We start from the raw sequence: 19,275 nt of genomic DNA, 5'->3' as shown, positions 1-19,275 counted from the left end.
TATCGAAACCAAATTCCATTGTGATGTCCTGACTGAAAATACGAACTGTGTTCAATAAAGAGTCTATTTGCTGCACCGATTTTCCATATGACTTCAAGTCATCCATATACAACAGATAGGGAAATTTTAATATTACATTTAGGAATATCATATCCAAGTTTTGTTTTCTTCAGAATCATAGACAAAGGTATCAAAGAAATGCTAAAGAGCAATGGTGACAAGGAATCACCTTGAAAAATTCCACGTTTAATGCTGATATCTCCAAATCGTTCATTATTCGCTATTAAAGTTGTTTTCCATGATTTCATAGCAGTAGCCAGAAACGAACGTATGCTTTTGCTAATTCCAAATATTTTTAGTGATTTTAGGATCCAGGAGTGTGGGTGGGAATCATATGCTTTCTTGTAGTCTATCCATGCCATGTTTAAGTTAGTTTTTTTGTCTTTTTTGAGTTTCTGAGAATCATTTTATTAATAAGGATCTGGTCTTTTGTTCCTCTAGATTTTTGAAAATTGCCTTTTTGTTCAATCGGATAAATCTGATAAGTAGTGGTATATGGAATTATTATTATTATTATATTTGACACCTCCAAGGAGTCCAAGGACTCATTGTGGGAGCACACACTTTTCCCAACAACCTCCATAATCATATTGCATATTCATTACAGAATGATATCTCACTGGTACCAATAACATGTCCTTTTGTTATGAGTATGTTATCTGCAGTAACATTTTCTGATAATAAGACAAAAGATAAGAAATAAATGAAAGAGGCCATCACTTTTGTAAAAATTTGAATAATACGCTTTGCTTCTTTATCCAGATTAACTTACATGCCATTATTGCATCCATGGCCAAATTCATGCATAACCTAGACAAGCTACAGCTAGGTCAAGGGGTCTCTGCTTCAGTATAGATACCTAAATTTTATTCAGTAGAAGTTATACTTTAGGGACGCCAACAAACTTAAATCGATCCCTGGTTGCATTATTACTCCCCCCCCCCCTTCATATTTTATTCAGTTGTCACGGATTAAACATCACTAATATTTTTAACTTATATTCACTTGCATTCTGGAGTTTACTGGACTTGATCAGCATCTTAATTCGAATGTGAAATGCATATGGCTATTGCTGCTTTGTTTTCTGTGAAGTTGAGATAAGACTGGGGAATCTGACGTCATAAGTATGGCTTCTTTTGCGCAAAGTCAGATCTCTCTGTATGTATGTGCGGTTAAGAAATGACTTTTAGATGAGTGTTTCAAGCATTGTTAGAATATTTCATAGCATAAATTTTTCGCTATGACTGACCTTTTCAAATCAGCATTAGGTTACTTTGCTGGCAATGTACCTAAAGAAGAACATGATTTTGTAGGTCAAGTTGTAGAACTGGGAAACCAGAAACTCCGTGTTAAACGTGTGATCGCGGAAGGTAAGTACGCCCAGCCGTGTGCTTTCACTCGCTGTCACCCGTGCTAAGTCAAAGAATTTTAACAAGAGAGTTTTCAACTCAGTCCAGAACCAGTATTTATTAATTATGATTTTTCCATACATAACATATTGCTTATTATCATGTGAATTAAAGATTCGGAGATTCTGCATGCTCTCCTCTGAACAGGTGTTTGTCACTATAGTTTTTGATATTTTTTTCTATTGCAAAAAAAAAAACCATAAAATAAAAAATAAATCACTGTTAAGTAACATAGCTCTAGAAAGTATTCATTTGATTTTCACTGAGTAGTTATATTAGAAGTCAACACTTAAGCATCCAGTTTTGTTTAGGTTTAGTATCATGTCAACTTTGTAGCACATTCTTCTGACCCTCTAGATGTCTCCTGGCCAGATCTTGCCAGGAGACAAGATTAAGGCAAATTAAGGGTCCTGTTTTTCAGGACGCTTAATTTACTGACTGGTTGTGCCATAACCTTTACAGACATTTTCCATTTATTACATGTTGTTTAAATGAGCAAAATTTAAAGAAGGGGAGGGAATCTCATTGTGACAATATCACTATTATATTCACAGCAGTGAATCTGCTTAATCCTGCAGGATTAAGCAGATTCACTGCTTAATCCAGTTGGCATTGTTTTGACTAGTAAACTGTATTTTGCTTCTTCTTGAACCATTCTCTGCATATGAAAAACTAATATTTTATAAAAATGATTTAATCTTTTTTTATTATATTTTATTATTTGACCTCCAAGAAGTTACATGATCATCATAGGATTTGCACTGATCCATAATTCATCTCACCCTATCTGCAAACTATTATGTCTGTAAACAATGCATATTCTGACTAGTTTTGCAGGATGAAAAGCCTCTAATTTGTTCCATATCAATGATGCTCATTGGTTGCCAAGATTTGGGTTCATATCCCATTGGGGATTTCAAAGAACCTTTATGAAGGCTTTTCAATTGGAAGTCAGTTAGCCAGTCTCATGTATAAGTGATAGGGGTTTCCTCCCTTCCATAAAACAGGCAAACTGGTTAGAAGATAATTAACATGCATCAACCTCATAGCATAGACATAGTTTCTTCAGCTGTAATTCTGAACAACAGGATGATAAAACTGAGTTTCAGGAGAGGAAAATTTATCCTCCTCTGTATGAGACCAGCTATTTAACATTTACTTGGGGGGGGGGGGGAAGTCTTTATAAGGGTTCCATGCATCACACAAACTTCAAACTTGGGTCTCTTTCATTGATAGGTTGCAACAAGTCATGTCTTACTTTCAAATACTGTATATTTTTTATTTATGATGGACCCAAAACAGAGACCCCTGTGACACACCATTCACCTATTCAACTAATTAATTTATTTAATACTATTTGTTCCAGCTTAGTTACCAACTTGTGTGGCAGGCAATATTAAAGGCCTTTGCAAAATCTATGCTACTCTATATGCATCTCTCTTTTCCAATGTATTTTTATAATTTTCCAATGTACAATTGCTGTAGCAACCTCCCATTTAAAAATGCTATTACAGAAAATACTACTGTTATCAACCCATTTCTGATTCAGTCCTCACCAACATCTTCATCACCTTTGCAAATCTGGTTGCACAGATTAGCTTGTCATTTTGAAGCATCAATTTTAACTGGAGCAGTTTTACCCTCTTTCCACTCTTTTGGGACTTTTCCTGTTAAGATGTTGGTTAAACAGGTATGTCAAGGCTGCTGTTAACTCATTGGGACACTTAGTTAATAACATTGAGTATCTTCTAAGACATCTGATATGTTGTCAAGTTATGCCTTATTAACATTGATCGTTTGCATAATTTCTCATATCTCTTGCTCACTCACTGTCAGTTCATCTTCTACCATTAATTTTCATTCTCACTCAAACCTTTTGTGATATCACATTTGAGGATGAAATACCCTAATGAATTTGAAAATCTCAACTGTATCCTCTGAATTGGTTATCAACTAACCATTTTTATCAGTTAACATAATCATTCCATAATTCTTTCTTTCTTCTACTTGCCACATAGTGAAGTAATTCTCTCTCTCTCTCTCTCTCGAAGAATTCTTAGCCTGATCAACCAATTTGCTGCTCATATTGTAGTTAACTTCATAACATGCTATTTATAGTCATTGTCCAAGCAACATTAGCTTTTTCCACCTAATCCTTCATTCCATACTACAGTTTTCCAAGATTATGAAAGGCTGCTCTCTCCTAAGCAGCCTTTCATAATCATTGGACTTGTAATTTCATGTATAATCCCTTTCCTTACAGAAGTCTTCATGTTGCTCTCATGGAGGGAGAAGATTCATCATCCCATTTGTAATCAAATCACATTCTCTGATATGATATGATATGATATTTAAGGTTTTTGATTATCATATGCCCTTAGTTGCATTGGCCTGAAATAAGCTGTTCTTAGCAAACTCAAATTCAAGAGATTCAAATCAAGAAAATTTATGATTAATCATAGTTTTGCTTAAAACTATGATTAATAAAAATATGATTAAACTTGTACATATTTTTATTTTAATTATAAATTCACTTAATAAAATTTCATAAATATTTTTGTAGTGGAGGAGAAAGATATATAAAAACAAACTGATAAAGTGATACTAGCTGGTAAAAAAAGAAAAAATGCATTTCTTGGTAATTTCTGCAGCATATTTAAATTAGACTGTGAAATAGTTGTACATGCAGCTGAGCATATCTTTCACGTATTAATTTTCTAACTTTGAAAATTTGACAAATTAGAGGTTACAAAATGCATTATTTCATAGTCATCAGTCATTTCTATATATGTTATGTTTTTGCATAATATACTAACTCATAACTCATTCTTATTAACTCATATGAATGAGTTAATAAGATACTGTTTATCCCTAAATTTTAGGTGAATTATCTGTTTAAATACCCATGTTTGGAAAATTCAGAGGAGTAGAACATCTGCTCACTTTTGAGTTAATTTTTTAAAAACAAATTATCATAATTGTATTTTATAGTTGAACTTTAGTGAGTATCTAAATCTGATGTTACAGATTCTATATGATTTTTGTTATTGCTGATATAACTTGCATCATTTTCAAGTTGCCTAATGTGCTTTTCATTTTTTTTTTTTTTTTTTTTTTTTTGTTGTTGGTGCCAGCAAATTATATTTTTAAATTTATTTGCAAAGTGTGATCATTTAATACATCAGTGTAAGGCAGAGTTTCAATTTCTGTAGAAAGGTAGTACCTTTAAACTTCATTCACTCATTGTATGCCAACGGTTTTTGAACTTTATCATGTAGATGATTCCGTTATTGATGTTCCTTTCTACTCTTACTACTTTTCATTTATTATTATTTATTTTTTTTCTAAATTCTTTATTTTTATATGGAGGTGCAAACAATCATATGCAAGAAGTTTCTCATTTATTAAAGTTGTTACTGGAAGGTTTGCTACAGAGAAAACTCTCCTAGTAAGCATGTCTATATAACATTGTTTGCTATCACTGGCCATATATTCTTTATATACTTATTTAATACTTTAAGGCTACTTTTTTAGATTAAAAATATAGCTAAATTTAATTTTATAGAAGAAATTAATTATAAGCTCTTTTTATGAAATTTCAGACAGTTTCTTCTATTTCAGACTACAGTTTGAAATTATTTGTATTAATTTATTAGTATGCCAAATGCTGGCTCAGCATGCCCAATGCTAGGCTGCATTACTCTAGAGATGGTTGTTTTCATTTCATTCTGTTAAATTTGTTGTTATATAGATATTCATCCTTGTGCTTCACATGAAATTTTTTTTTTCCAGTTTTGCATTGCATTAAATGTTAATAATAATAGAATATATTGTAGGCATATTATGTCTATCATCGTCAATCTCTTGATATGTATCCTCGTATTTTGTTGATTCATGTACATCCTCAAGTGATCTACAGGCTATTATGGCAGTACTACATGAAGTTTACATTGTTACTAATCTCATATCAAAAATTTTTCTTCCAATTAGTCAGTTACTTCTCAGCCCCAATGGTGTAGCTAACATTTTAGTCTTCTAAGGCACTTCTGACTGAATCAGTCCACCTACTTCCTCTAGATCTTTTTCTTGCTATCTTGGCATCACACACACCTGTCTTGTTTACCTTTCCTTTCCCATTCTTTAAGTGACAATACCACCTCAGATTAGTCCTGCTAATGTCAAGTTCCTAACTAATTTGGTCGATTGGTAGAGCCTCTGCTACTAATTGCTCATGCAAAAAGTTAAGCAAGTTTGCTCACGGTTAGTAGTTGGAAGGAGTAAATCATTCGATGCTGTTGGCATACTCTTCCTCGATGAGTCTTTGGACTCCCTGGAGGTGTCACATTATAATAATGATAATATGATTCTGCCATCTCAGTTCCCTAATTTTTTGCAAAACTCTCATATCTGTGGTCTGTAATTTTTGATCAAGAGCTTTATTTATAAACCATCTCTCAGATCGTTAACTTAAACTGGTTTGAACACTTTCTTGTATACTGCTAGTATATTGTTTTGGCTTATTCTCTCTTCTTCAATATAAATGTATTCAGCAAACTCTCCACCATACCAGTCTTGCTTATTCTGTTGTCTATTTTCATATTGAATTTGCCTTGACTAAAAAACTGTGCTTAAATAGCTGAAGTATTTTACTTATACTATAAGTTCTCCATTGAGAATGCAGCTGAAGTTTTCTGTGTTCCTGCTTATTTTCATAATTTTGGTCATAGTTTCATAGTTTTTATTACTTAGTTTCATGTCAAATTTATTATAACTGTTATTCACTTTAGTTAGTTTCACTAACTAAAGTGAATAACATAAATTTTGGAACTCCATTGGATATGTTTAGGAGTACATCATAAAGAAACAGCTAGGTTTGATATCGCCAATTCTAATATCAGATTTAATATCACTTTCTTCCATATAGATGGTGAATAACAGTGGAGATAGTGTGCACCTTTAACTTACACCTGATTTTACACGAAACCATCATCTTGAATTTTTTCACTTTAGACTACTGACTTACAACTTAAACACAGATCTAGGTTGCTCTGTATAATGTTCCATTCACCCCACATAATTGTAGCATTTTGAAAAGCTTTTCTCTGGGCACCTTGTCATAAGCCATTTCTAGATCTTCAAAACTTGAGTACAGATCCTTGTTATTTTAACGACACTTATATAGGGAATTCTCATTAGAATATAAACCCAGTATTCATTTAGTCCAGAATGAATTATTTGATCTATATCGTATTAATTCTATAATGGCCAATTTATACTAGTTTTGTTTTTAGAAATTAGCAGACATAAGGATTAAACATGAATGTAATTTCTTGGAGTTTAATTTGATTTTTAAATGACCAAAGGTGTTATTTCTTTATTCCCTAATGCACTCACATATTTAATATTTTGAGGAAAGGCCTGGTTAAGGGTGTCAAAGTGCAAAAGTATCATCTGCAAAACATAACCATAAAAAAAGATAAGGAGAGAGCTTAGAATGTGCTGTTTAAAATACTCTATGAGAGATTGAATAATCCATTGCTTTTTTTTTTTTTTTTTTCAATATGTAAAGTTTTTCTGACATGAAAAATAAACCGCTATTAATGGTGAAGTATAATTTAATGATGTCTGGAAGAAAATGGTTCTTCATTAATTATAATATCAATCAACAGAACATTCTTATAGTTCGAGACCACCACCTCCAAACTAATGAGAATGTCTGAAAACTACATTGATATCTGTTAAAAATATTCTGAGTTTTGACAGATCCATAAAGACCAAAAGAACTTAGTGAGTGCAGAAGATGTCAAAATCTTGCAGGACGACTTGGATAGATTGGAGTTCTGGGCTAAGGAGAATGGATGTCAATTTAATGTGACAAAATGTAAGGTTATGCATTTTGGGGTGAAAAGATTAGCAGCAATATACCACATTGGTGGAACTGTACTCCAGGAGATTGAGGCCAGGGACTTGGGAGTATTGGTGGATAGGGAGATGAAGTTTAGGGGGCACATTGCAAAAGTAGCTAAATCAGCTCATCAACTCACTTGATTGTTGAAAAATACTTTGACGAGCAGAGACAAGCAAGTTATTGTACCTCTGTACTGAGCCTTGATAAGACTCATCTCGACTACTGTGCCCAGATTTGGTCACCTAGGTTTCTTCTTGATGGGGAGGAGGTGGAGAGGATCCAGAGGCAAGTGACCAAGATGATAGCAGGTCTATGGAATGAACCTTATGAGAACAGGTTGAAGATTTGTGGGTTGCAGAAATTAGTTGATAGGCAGAAAAGGGGAGATATAATTGAGACATTCAGATTGCTAAAGGGTTTCTGTAAGATTAATTCAGAGGATATTTTTGAGATCAGGACTGGTGGTGGGAGAACTAGGGGATACCTGTAGAAGCTGGGAAAGAGTGTGGTTAGCAAGGGTGTTAGAGCTGGGGTCTTTACTTTTAGAGTGGTAAATGAGTGGAATAAGCTGCCAGAGTCTGTTGTGGGTGTTATGACAGTGAGTGAGTTCAAGGCAAGGTATGATAGATATTGTGAGAATGTCGTATAGTTGTGTGGACATGATGTTTAGGGCCTCCCTCGATGAGTCTAAGGACTCCCTGGAGTCGCCCATAATAATAACTGTGGGCAGACATTTGGCTGATTTATAGTAGTTTACTGTCTGAAGCATTGACTACTGGTCTAAGATGAGTCTTTGGACTTCCTGGCACTTTAGAAGGATCATACTGTCTGATTGCCTTCCATAATGATTCCTCATTCATCTATTCTATTCTGTATTCCTGTATTGAACAACTTCTCCAAACCTTTCACACCTCCAGAAGCAGAAATCAGTGAATAATTTGAAACTTGTTTTGTAATAGCACTATCTTTTCTTCTGTATCTTGGCTCCTGTCCAATAACAACTCATTAAGCAGCCAAGCAGAAGTCAGTTCCCTTGTGTATTTCCATAAAATGTTGAAATTTGTTGGCTCCTTTCAGTCTATTAGCATAAGATATACAGAAACATTCATTAGTGCATTTCAGAAATTTTTTTATTGCTGCTGTCACCTTATCACCATGTATTATTATCTATTCTTCTGTAATTACCCATTTTTCTACTGGACGCATAATTGAAGAATACTATTATTTTCCTAATCTGGTCAGTTTCCTCTCATATTTAAGCCTCTTTTCCTTGCTACAGTTCATCTTTTTCCTAGTCAGCATTTCATCTTTCTCATGTATTGTTCTTCATGTCTGTTTATATCTCTTTGAAAATATTTTCTTCCTAAAGCTCCTGGAAAAGTTGGATTTTAATTGTGGCAATATAGACTGGAATGATGAGATAGCAACTGGAAGTAAAGAAAATTAGTTTCTTGAGTTTTTGAGGAACAACTACCTCAAGCAATATGTAACAGAGGACAAAAGGATTGAGGGTCTTGGATTTGATCACCTCATCAGAGGATGTTATTATAAATGAGGTGTCAAATCATCCTCCAGTTGGTGAGAGGGATCATGAAATGATTACCAGGGTGGTCGCCAACTGTGTGAGAACCTCTGTGAAGAAAGGGTATGTAGCCTTTTGATATGTAGCCAGCAAAAAAAAGGAATGATTGTGGAAGAATGACATTGATTGGATAAAATGGTATTAGAACAAGCTCAGGAGACAGCTTTCAGGTGTAGCATGGAATGAGGAGTTGACTGGAAAGGAGATCAATGCTGCTTGGGGGATATTCAAGAACTATTTAGTAGAAGTAATGTCTGAATGTATTCCAAGGGTTAGAAGGTTAAATAAGGTAGGTGTCAAATGAATGAATAAAGAGATTAAGCATGCGATACAGAGGAAAAAGGCATTATGGAGGCAACAAAACAGGAGTGGCAATCAGTGCCATAATGAGGGGGGTGGCAAAAGAGGCTCCTGCCACGGTCCCAACTAGGTTTGGGGTGCAAAATGTAAAAAATAAAAATAAATAAATAGATATAAAAGTCCTCTATTTTATATTGTATTTTTACATTTTGGCAATACACTGCTTTAGACACACAAATTCTGCAAAACACTGCAACTCATTTTGATGGGGTTAATAGTAAGTATTTAACATATTGCATTTAGTAAAATTTAACTTGTTACATTTAAATTTTTCAAAATTTTTGTCATTTTTGGGTTAGGGGAGCACAAGTTAGACACTTGCCACAGGCTCTTCATATCCTCATTGCTGTACTGGCAGTAATAATCGATTCCATGAAAATTACAAAGAATTGGCAGGGAGGGGTGACTTGGTTGGTAAGGGTAGCAAAAGTGAAGTAAGAGCAGCAGTTAGCTAATGAAGCAAAAAAAAAAAAAAAAAAATCTAAGCAGTTCTTTTGATATGTAGCCAGCAAAAAAAATAATGATTATGGAAGAATGACATTGATTGGATAAAATGGTATAGAACAAATGCTGTAGAGGATATAGTTGAGATATGAGCAGTTCGTAAATGGCTTTAATTCTTGTGAATGTGACATCATGGAGAGTTTGAGAGATAAGCTATAACCTTAGCAGTTGATGATGATGAGGAGGAGAGACTGACTGTAATTTATATGGGGAATTGAGCAAACAAATTGACCAGACCCTGTGTCTTGTACTAGGTCAAGTTCCAAAGAAATGGAATTAAGGCAAGATTGTGCTGCTTCAAAATTGAGTTGATAGAACTCAAGCATCAAATTATAGGCCTATTTGTGTGTCAGTTGATGTGGTTAGTGTTGGAGAGACTGGTGAGAACCAGAATCGGGTTCTGGTTCTCACCAGTGAGAACAGTGATATTATATTTGATGGACAGCATGGATTTGCTAAAGGGAGGTCATGTTTTAGTAATCTACTTACTTATTACAATAATGTGATGGTTTCATTGGACAAAGGAGACACTGCAGCACCGCCAGTGAAGAAACAAAAAAATTAAATTTTATAATAAATTTTGTTTAATCCTTTATCCAACTGTAAGCAAACAAAGTTTGTGCCTGAAGTATCTTCAGGATGGAGGTAAAGGTGGACTAATCTCTCATCACTTGTCTTAGTATCTCCGTGTGGACATATATAATGCTATGCATTAAAGGAAGCCCAGACCGGTTTCGACCTTTATTGAGGTCTCATCAGTGGGAGCTACACCCAGAGTTCGTGATACTAAGGTGGAAGTAATGAAGAAGTCATATTTACTAAGACAAGTGATGAGAGTTTAGTCCACCTTTACCACGAGTTGCCTCAGTCCTGAAGATACTTCAGGTGCAAACTTTGTTTGCGTACACGTGAATAAAGGATTAAACTAAATTTATTATAATCTAACCAAGTGGGAAATAACTTCCAAAATTCAATTTTGTGTTTATAAATGATAACAATGCTTACAACATTATATAAATGCAATGCAACATGTTAAAGGTTGTAGCTTATCTTTCAACATTGATGAATAGTTAATAATTGGAATTGTTAATTGGATTAACACTTTAGATTATGAAACAAATGCACTGTGATCTAACGCAGTGTCGGAATTATCATGTTTTGTCAGTTCCGGCTAGACTCGCTGATATTCGTTTGTACTTGTCGCTGCATATAACAAGTGAATCCGGCAGTGTCGCTACAGATAAATTGTGTGCTTGCGTGCGTTATTTCTGTGAGATACGAAACTTATTATTGTTGTGTGTTTGTGGTGAGGGTGAAATATTTAAAAAAAAAAATAAAAAATCAGCTAACGCCTTTTTTTATTCCCGTACACGGGAGTAGGCGAGGCCATTTAGCCCTATCTAACTTTTGGAGACTGAGTGGGCAGTTCAATCTCCACTGGTACCAATCAGAGATAGATGGCCCAAGGCTATCACTAATTAAGTGGTACACAGTGAAGAGAGACGGCTCAAATGTGCCGCCATCTTGTGGTCCCTAACCCTAACACAATATATTTAATGTCTGAAATAATGTGGGTTCTACTGTCGATTTTCTTGAGTTTACGGGACGAAAAACCTGATTTGCCGGGAGGAAAAACCCACTTGCCCATGCCAGTCGATCTCTGGCATGGGCAAGTAAGCCTTTTTTCGACAGGAACCGGTCGAAAAAAGGCTTAGAAAAATTTCCTCTAGTCGCCGACTAGACTCGAAACCAAGTCTTCCTTCGTGCGATCAAGCGCCGTGGTGTGCAAATGCCACATCCACTGAGCTACACAGGCTCTGAAATATTTTTGGTAAATCTTATTTTATTCTGTTAAAATAACATAATTATTTATTTATTACAGATAAGGATTTTATTTTCAAATAATATTTTTAATAAAGCAAATTTTTTAATATGTAAATTTACTCATTAATAAATTGGTTACTGATTAGGAAAAAAGGAATTATTTTTCTTATTTTGTATATGCAGCATTTTCACTGGCCACCACTGATTGGGTTGGAGATTGGCTATCTGATAGATATCAGCAAGTTATGAATGGGGGAGCAATATCCCAGAAGAGGAAAGTTGCTAGTGGTGTGCTTCAGGAATCTGTTTTTGAGCCATTGCTGTTTAACCTGTATGTTAATGATATTTGGGAAGATTTGGATGGGAATATTCAGTTGTTTGCAGATGATGCCAAGTTAGGACAAAGTATGAGGAGTAGAGAAGATGTTCTGGCCTTACAAGAAAACTAGAATATTGAGTGAATGGGTACAGGAGTGGGGATGTCAGTTTAATGTTGTAAAATGTAAGGTTTTAAAATTTGGGAAACAAAGATGGCATGTAGAATATACACTTAGTGGGTTTATTGTTGGAGGGAGAGGAAATAAGAGATCTTGCAGTGATGGTGGATAAGGGTCTACAATTTAGAGGACACATTGCCAAAATTGTGAGGACAACTCATTGAAATCTGGGAATGATTCAGAGGATGCTGACTTGTAGAAGTTAGGAGATTCTTCTTCTTCCATTGTATAAGGCCTTGATTAGACCATATATGAACTACTGTGCACAGATTTGGTCACTTGATTTTCAAAAGGACAAAGAGATGTTGGAAAGGGTCCAGAGGTGATTGACTAAGGTAGTTGCTGATCTCTGGAATGTTGAATATGTGGAAAATTGAGAAAATGCAATTTACAGTGTCTAGCGGATAGGAGGAAGAGGATGATATGATAGAGACAGACCAGTTGGTAAGGGGTTGTTATAGGTTCAGTGTATTCAGGTTTTTCATAAAATGGTGGGAAATTAGGGGAGAACAAGAGGTCATCCCTGGAGAAGGAGGGTGTGAACAAGGGAATCAGCAGCAGGTTTTTTGCATGCAGAGTAGTGAATGATTGTAATGCCTTGCCTAGGAGTGGGGTGTCTGCAGAGAATTTGAATGCGTTTAAGGCAAGATATGATGAGCTCTGTATATGACAAAATGATCTCCTATATGAGTTTTTGACTCCATGGGATCATAGGATAATAATATTAAAGTGTTGGAGACAGAGGACATCTCTGTCTTATTCCTTGGTTTATAGATTATTTTTCAGACATTATTAAATTTATTTTTATTTCATTATCTTTTTGTATATTGAATATTGCATGTAGTAAAATATTAGGTACATTTATTCTTTGTAATATATCAACCAGTATATACCTTTTTACTTGTCAAATGCTTTCTTCATAATGTATAAACAAAAGATGAGTTTCTAAATTAAATTATCTTATTTTTATTTTCTCTATAAGTAGTTTTAAACAAAAAGCTGCATCCTTTTCTAAATCCATTTTTACATCTTAATAATATTTTTTCACTATATATTTTCAATTTTAAGATGGATATATGGTAGAATACTTAATAAAAAATTAAGTATTCTACCATATATCCCTCTAATCTCAACAATTTAATGCTTAAATTTAGATCTAATTATCAATTTAAAGATCAAACTGAATTATGTATGTTTTATGGAATTTTTTATGTTAAAGCAATTAATTATTAGGTGGTAGATGATTTTCATTGCATGGTATGAGATTTAGTCACCACCCTCCATAGTATAAGTGTATAACATTTTTTTTTTTTTTTGGTGGGGGGGGTCACAAAAAGTGCTAATAAAATGTTATTCAGTGATATGCAGGAGGAAATTCAAATGGATAATTGTTTTCTATTAAACTTAGGTTTTCCTCCTGCAAGATAGAACAAAAAATAAATCCAGAGAATGCATACTATTCAGTTATAGGAGACTGATAAACTCTGATGAATATGATAAACTTAGTCATAGCATTTATTTGATTTCTGTGAAGACAAGTTACTTGCCTGTATCAGGCTCTTTCTGTGTGATTCCCATGCATGAAAAATTGTAAACCTATAGTACATAATAATAAACTGGTTGGACTGAGGATTTGATAATCCAGAAAACCTGCACTAGAGATTAAACATGGTATTTTTTTTAACCAAATTCCTTTTGGCATCCTATAAGTAGGGTGGTAGTGCCATACTGGGTGAGGAAATTCATTTACCGCCTAAAAAATTCACATTTGATGCCTGCAGTGGGATTTTAACTCGTGATTCATTGGTTAAACAGCAGAAGCACTATCAACTTAACCAGCCAGGCTGTCAGTTGGCTTAACATGTAAGAGAAAGATATGAGATGATGTAATTATATTCTTATAGTTGTATCTGAAATCTTTATTTCCATATTTTGAGAGGGATGACAATTCAATTTATTGAGCTGTTGCAAGACAACTTCCTCAAGCAGCATGTGACAGAAGGAACTTAAAGTCAGAAAGTGTTACATTTGATTATAGTATCAGAGAGAGAGTGCCAGTTAAAGACGTACCTATTCTGCCTCCAGTTGGTGACAGTGATCATGTGTTCTTCACTTGGGAAGTGACAAGTTTATGAATGTTCCATTTAGGAAAGGTTCACATTGAGTTCACTGCCATCCCATCACTGGATGAAGAAACTCAGGTGTACGAGGAGGAGGTATTAGAGCTGTTGCACAAACTGAATAACAGTTCAGCAATAAGGACCAATGGTATATCAGCACTGGTGCTAAAAGAGTGTTCAGCTGAACTGGCTGTTCCTTTAACAAGACTATATAATTTGAGTCTCAGAACAGGGAGGATTCTGCAGGAGTGGAAAGAATTTATGGTAATCCCATTGCACAAGGGTGGTGCAAAGACCAATGCATCCAATTGTTGACCATTCAATATTGCAGAAGTGGTGGTGAAGAATTTGGAAAGTTGGTTAGGGGACTCGCATTCAAAAATGAATGTGAGCCCTAAGAATGAATGCCACTAAGAAGGCAGTGTTATCTAGAGATTTTTGGATTGCCAATGAATGTTGTGTGTGCAAGCAGTGTGAATGAATTCAAGAAAAAGTATGATAGCTGGTGTGTATGTGTAGTATGTGGCCTCAGTCGATGTGTCCCTGACTCCCTGGATGGCTCTTTTAATAATAGTAATAATAATAATTTGCATGTATAATAAAATTAGTTTAATCCTTTTTCCAAGTGTGAGCAAACAAAGTCTTCTGAAAGTATCTTCAGGCCTGGGGTAAGGTGGTGCAACTCGTTGCAAAGGTGGAGCAAGCTACCAACACTCCTATCTCAGTATCTCCTATAATGCAAAACACATTTCCTTGCGGATATGTCTGATGTTATGCATTAAGGGAAGGGCCACTACCCAGACTAGTTTTGACCTTTATTGAGGTCTCTTCAGTGGGAGCCAGGCCCAAGTGGAGATACCAGGCAGAAGCATTAGCAGGTCATCTCTACCTATAGGAGTTGCCAAATGGTGTGCCACCCTTTTTTAATAAATTACTCTGGATTTAGAGAAAGACGTTGAAAGTTTACCTTACCCCAGTCCTGAAGATACTTTCAGGTGCATACTTTGTTTGCTCACACTTGGAAAAAGGATTAAACTAATTTTATTATACTCTAACCAAGTGAAAAATAAACTTTCAACATAATTTGCATGTGTTTTGCTAGTGCAGTGCATGTTTCAGGTTCTGATATAATTGAGTTGCTACAGCTTTCATATTTGAATTGTTCCAAAGCAAAATTATATATCCTGTAAAAGTAAATTTAAAACAAAAAGGGGTGGATGGGAAAGGTAATGCTTTGTTATACCTCTGTTTAAGATAAAAATATTAAACAACAGAATACCAAGACCAACCTCATGTAATAAATGCTGAATAATTAGTTTATCTTTATCTTCATTTTTCATGTAACCTGTATCATAAATGATTCCTTTTACAGTACTCTTTCTTCCACTTTCCACCATTTGTAAGCTTTTGCAATGCCCTGCAGAATTTCTTTGATAAAGTGATTTTATGACATATTGTCCTCTGTGTGCATAGTTTTTTTTCCTCCCCTTTGCAAAAGTCATATAGAGATACAACTATTAATTACGAAAGTTAAGCCAGTACCTGATCTTAAGTAATGATCACCACTATGCATCTCAAAAAAATTCATTTGTTCTTTTCATATGCTATTTTCATTACTCAGTCTTTAACCTGATTTAAAATCCTTTGTAATGATCACAGTTTCATCTCAAATTTTGTAATAATTGCATAATTCCCAAGGTTATGTAATTATGATAGACTGAAGCTAGCTTGAAGCAGAGCCTTGGTGTGAAAAGCTGTAGTAGAGGGCCCAGCTGTGCATGGAAAGTAGTCAGAGGATGTCTGAAGATAGCTATATGTGATTGCATTATCAGAGTTAAGAGAATAAATCACATGAGAGTTAAATGGATGAACAAGAATTAGAAGGAAAAACTGCATATGGGATCTGATGCATACTGGGAGAAAGCTAATGTTCAAGAGCAGTATGAAAAGCAGACTAGGACAGTGACAGCCATGGTGAGAAAAGCAAAATTAGATTAAAAGCAGTTAGCTTTACAAGTACAGGGAAGGCCGAGAGAATTTTATTGACCATGGGAGAATAACCTTAGAAAATAGTAAGAAAGTGTTGGATGCCTTAAAAATAAATGAATTATTAAGTGATCACATTAGTAAGATATGTCTGTCTCATTTGACTGAGTGGTTAACATATTCACTTTCTCTCCAGCCACCAGGCTGCTGAGTTTGAATTACACTATGGCATGGATATTTGTGATTGCTTTTAGGTGTGAGATGAAAATATTTCATTGCTTGGCATAAGATCACTGTGCCAGCATTTATTGGAGGCATGAAATGGTTTGAAAAAAGTTCCAGGTATCTATGTAAACATATATACTGATTTCCTTAAATTAAGAAACAAAGAGAAAAATGGTTGTAAGCTGGGGAGAGGGGAGTAAAAAAACATATGAAAGTCAGGTACAGTATGAGTCTGGTTATCATATACAAAATGAGTGGTGCTGTCAACAGCATATACAAACAAACTAGCTATGGCATAAAAGCAGGCATTTTGGAGTCATTTTCCATTTTGTGTCTAGAGTTAGAGCAAGATATTTTGCAACAATTCTTTGGGGCAGATGCACCAACCTGTATGTGCCCCTTAGTGGACCATGAAGACTGCAACTTATAGAGAGACGAGGTCATGGATTCCCCTATGTTCATTTGCATGTGGGCGAGATAGCATAGACATTTATCCTACAAGACAATAATGCTCATTCTTCAACCAACAAATTTAGAGTATTTTAAGTCTGTAGGGAGATGGTTGATTTCAGTCTATCTGGTGTGCAAGATGGAAGCTAATAGGACAAAATGATGTATTGTTGGTTGCTGTTATAGGCCAGGGGTTCCACAGGCCAGGGATTCCACAGCAAGATGTGGATGTTGTGCATCAGCAGATTAGCGGATTGAGTTTAGCCAAAGTAATTATTTTTATATGCTTCTTACAGAGTTGTTCAATCTAATTACTTACTCAACTCTGGCAAGATTCCAAGCAATAGAAGGAGGATAAGATCCAATACATAAAGGTTGCCTCAAACAGAAGTAGCAAATTACAGATCAGTTAGTATCTCAGAAGTAGTGGTTAAAGTATTGGAAAAGTTAGTTAAAGGTAAAATGCAGCAGTGGGTGGATATGAATGCAATGCTCTATGGTGGACAGCAGAGCTTTCCGAAAGGTAGATCTTGCCTTAGTAAATTACTCATATTTTATAGACTGATAGCAGAATTAAATAAAGGAAATGGTTACACCATGACACTGCAGGATAGAATACCTCATGGGAAAACTTACAAAAGTTGGAGCAAATGAGAATGGATATGAATGTGATATTATGGACTGACAGACACACCAGAAGGTAATATAGTTGGAATGGAATCTAGGAGATTGAGGATGACTAGTGGAGTGCCTCAGATTTCTTTACGAGAACTGTTACTCTAATTTGTATATTATAATATTGGAGATAAACTTGTAAGGGGAAATATTCATTTGTTTGCTGATTGTGCAAAATTAGGAAGGGCATTAGTTGACATAGGTGATGTTGACATCCTGCGGGATGATTTAAATAAATTAATGTTGTGTGTGAAGGGTAATGATTATCAGTTTAATGTTGCAAAATGAAAGGTTATATACTACAGATTGAAAAGGTTATATGCTGTGTATCACATTGATGGTACTGGATTGCAGGATGGGGTTTGGGGTGATGGTGGGCAAAGAATTGAAGTTCTGAAGGCATGTTGCACAAGTCGATAAAATAGCTGAAAGAATTACTTGGATGTTGAAGAACACAAGTTATGATAGGGAGGTAATTGTCCCTCTTTATAAAGCTATGATTCACCCACTTCTTGACCACTGTGTACAGATTTTGTTATCTGGATTTCTTGGGGATCAGGAGGTGGCAAAAAGGATTCAGAAATGAGTGACCAAGCAGTGAACAGGTGGAATACTCCCTATGAGTATTGGTTGAGGTGTGTAGGTTGTGAGGTTATTTAAGTATTCTCTCAAACACCATACCATTGTTTGAGAGAATACTTAATTCCTTGCTTGCGTGGCTTGTGGATTTTCTTGGGCTGTACGAATGTTTGTCCAATTCTTTCAATGTTAACTTCAGAAACATGTGAACAACCCATACTTTTTCCTTTACCCTCTTCTCAAAATGTTTTGTACAACAAGTAAATCTGCTTACGATGAAGAGGTTCTTTCTTAAATTGAGTGCAGAATTTACATTGAACCATAATTATGGAATTACACTTTGCAAATTCAATAACAAAATGATTTTTCCTGAGGAAATGCCAATTTTGTTAACTCTCTGAGGAAGCGACTGAAGGATAGTTTTGTTTACAGCACTTACAGTGCATTCTAGTAGCAAGAGCATGCTATTAGAATGTGGGGAAAAGTAAACTTATAGTTTTCCTATCAGATGATGTATAATACATGTTTGTATTGTTAGAAATAAAAATTTCACAAACTAGTACAGTCTGCTCCTTCATTTTAAATAACTGTGTGTGTGTGTGTGTGTATTTATATATATATATATATATACATACACACACACTAGGGGGCCCTGGTGCCTACGGTGCCCAAACCCTGTGTTCCGGACTGGTAGGCAGGTTCTTGAATTCTGATGATTTGAATTTAAACGACTCGACACTCTGGAGCTACCCTGAGTGTCGAGTCTTCAAAAGGGGGGGGCTCTGCTCCCCTGGCACCTATGATGACCAAACCCCCCCCCACAAAGCTCCGGACTAGTAGACCGGTTCTCCTTGAATTCTGATGACTTGAATTTTAAAAACTTGAAAGAGGGTTCTGCCCCCACCCCCCCATGTTCTGGACTGGTAGGTTGGTTCTTGAATTCTGATGACTCAAATTTCGACGACTTGACACTCGGGGTACCCTGAGTGTCGAGTCTTCAAAAGGAGGCTCCGCTCCCCTGGCGCCTATGGCGCTCAACATAAAAAGGCTTATCATTTTATATATATATATATATATATATATATATATATATATA

At 35.2% G+C, this 19,275-nt stretch overlaps 1 protein-coding gene across 4 annotated transcripts in view; it reads left to right on the top strand.

Annotated features, from left to right (window-relative positions):
- The first annotated feature begins 1,196 nt into the window (after positions 1-1,196).
- Positions 1,197-19,275, top strand: part of aux (cyclin-G-associated kinase) — a 482,129-nt gene continuing 464,050 nt past the window's right edge. For all 4 annotated transcript variants that reach the window (XM_090404291.1, XM_090404283.1, XM_090404277.1 and 1 more), the window contains exon 1: positions 1,197-1,430. In XM_090404291.1, coding sequence (XP_090260417.1) covers positions 1,301-1,430 — 130 coding nt within the window. In that variant the 5' untranslated portion in view covers positions 1,197-1,300. The remainder of the gene's footprint in view (positions 1,431-19,275) is intronic.

The sequence above is a fragment of the Typopeltis vanoorti genome, chromosome 2 (assembly GCF_054136105.1).
Source record: "Typopeltis vanoorti isolate ZY-2024b chromosome 2, IOZ_Tvanoo_1.0, whole genome shotgun sequence".
Taxonomy (NCBI): domain Eukaryota; kingdom Metazoa; phylum Arthropoda; class Arachnida; order Uropygi; family Thelyphonidae; genus Typopeltis; species Typopeltis vanoorti.
The sequence above is the reverse complement of the archived record's forward strand: the minus strand, read 5'-3'. Positions and strand labels throughout refer to the sequence as shown.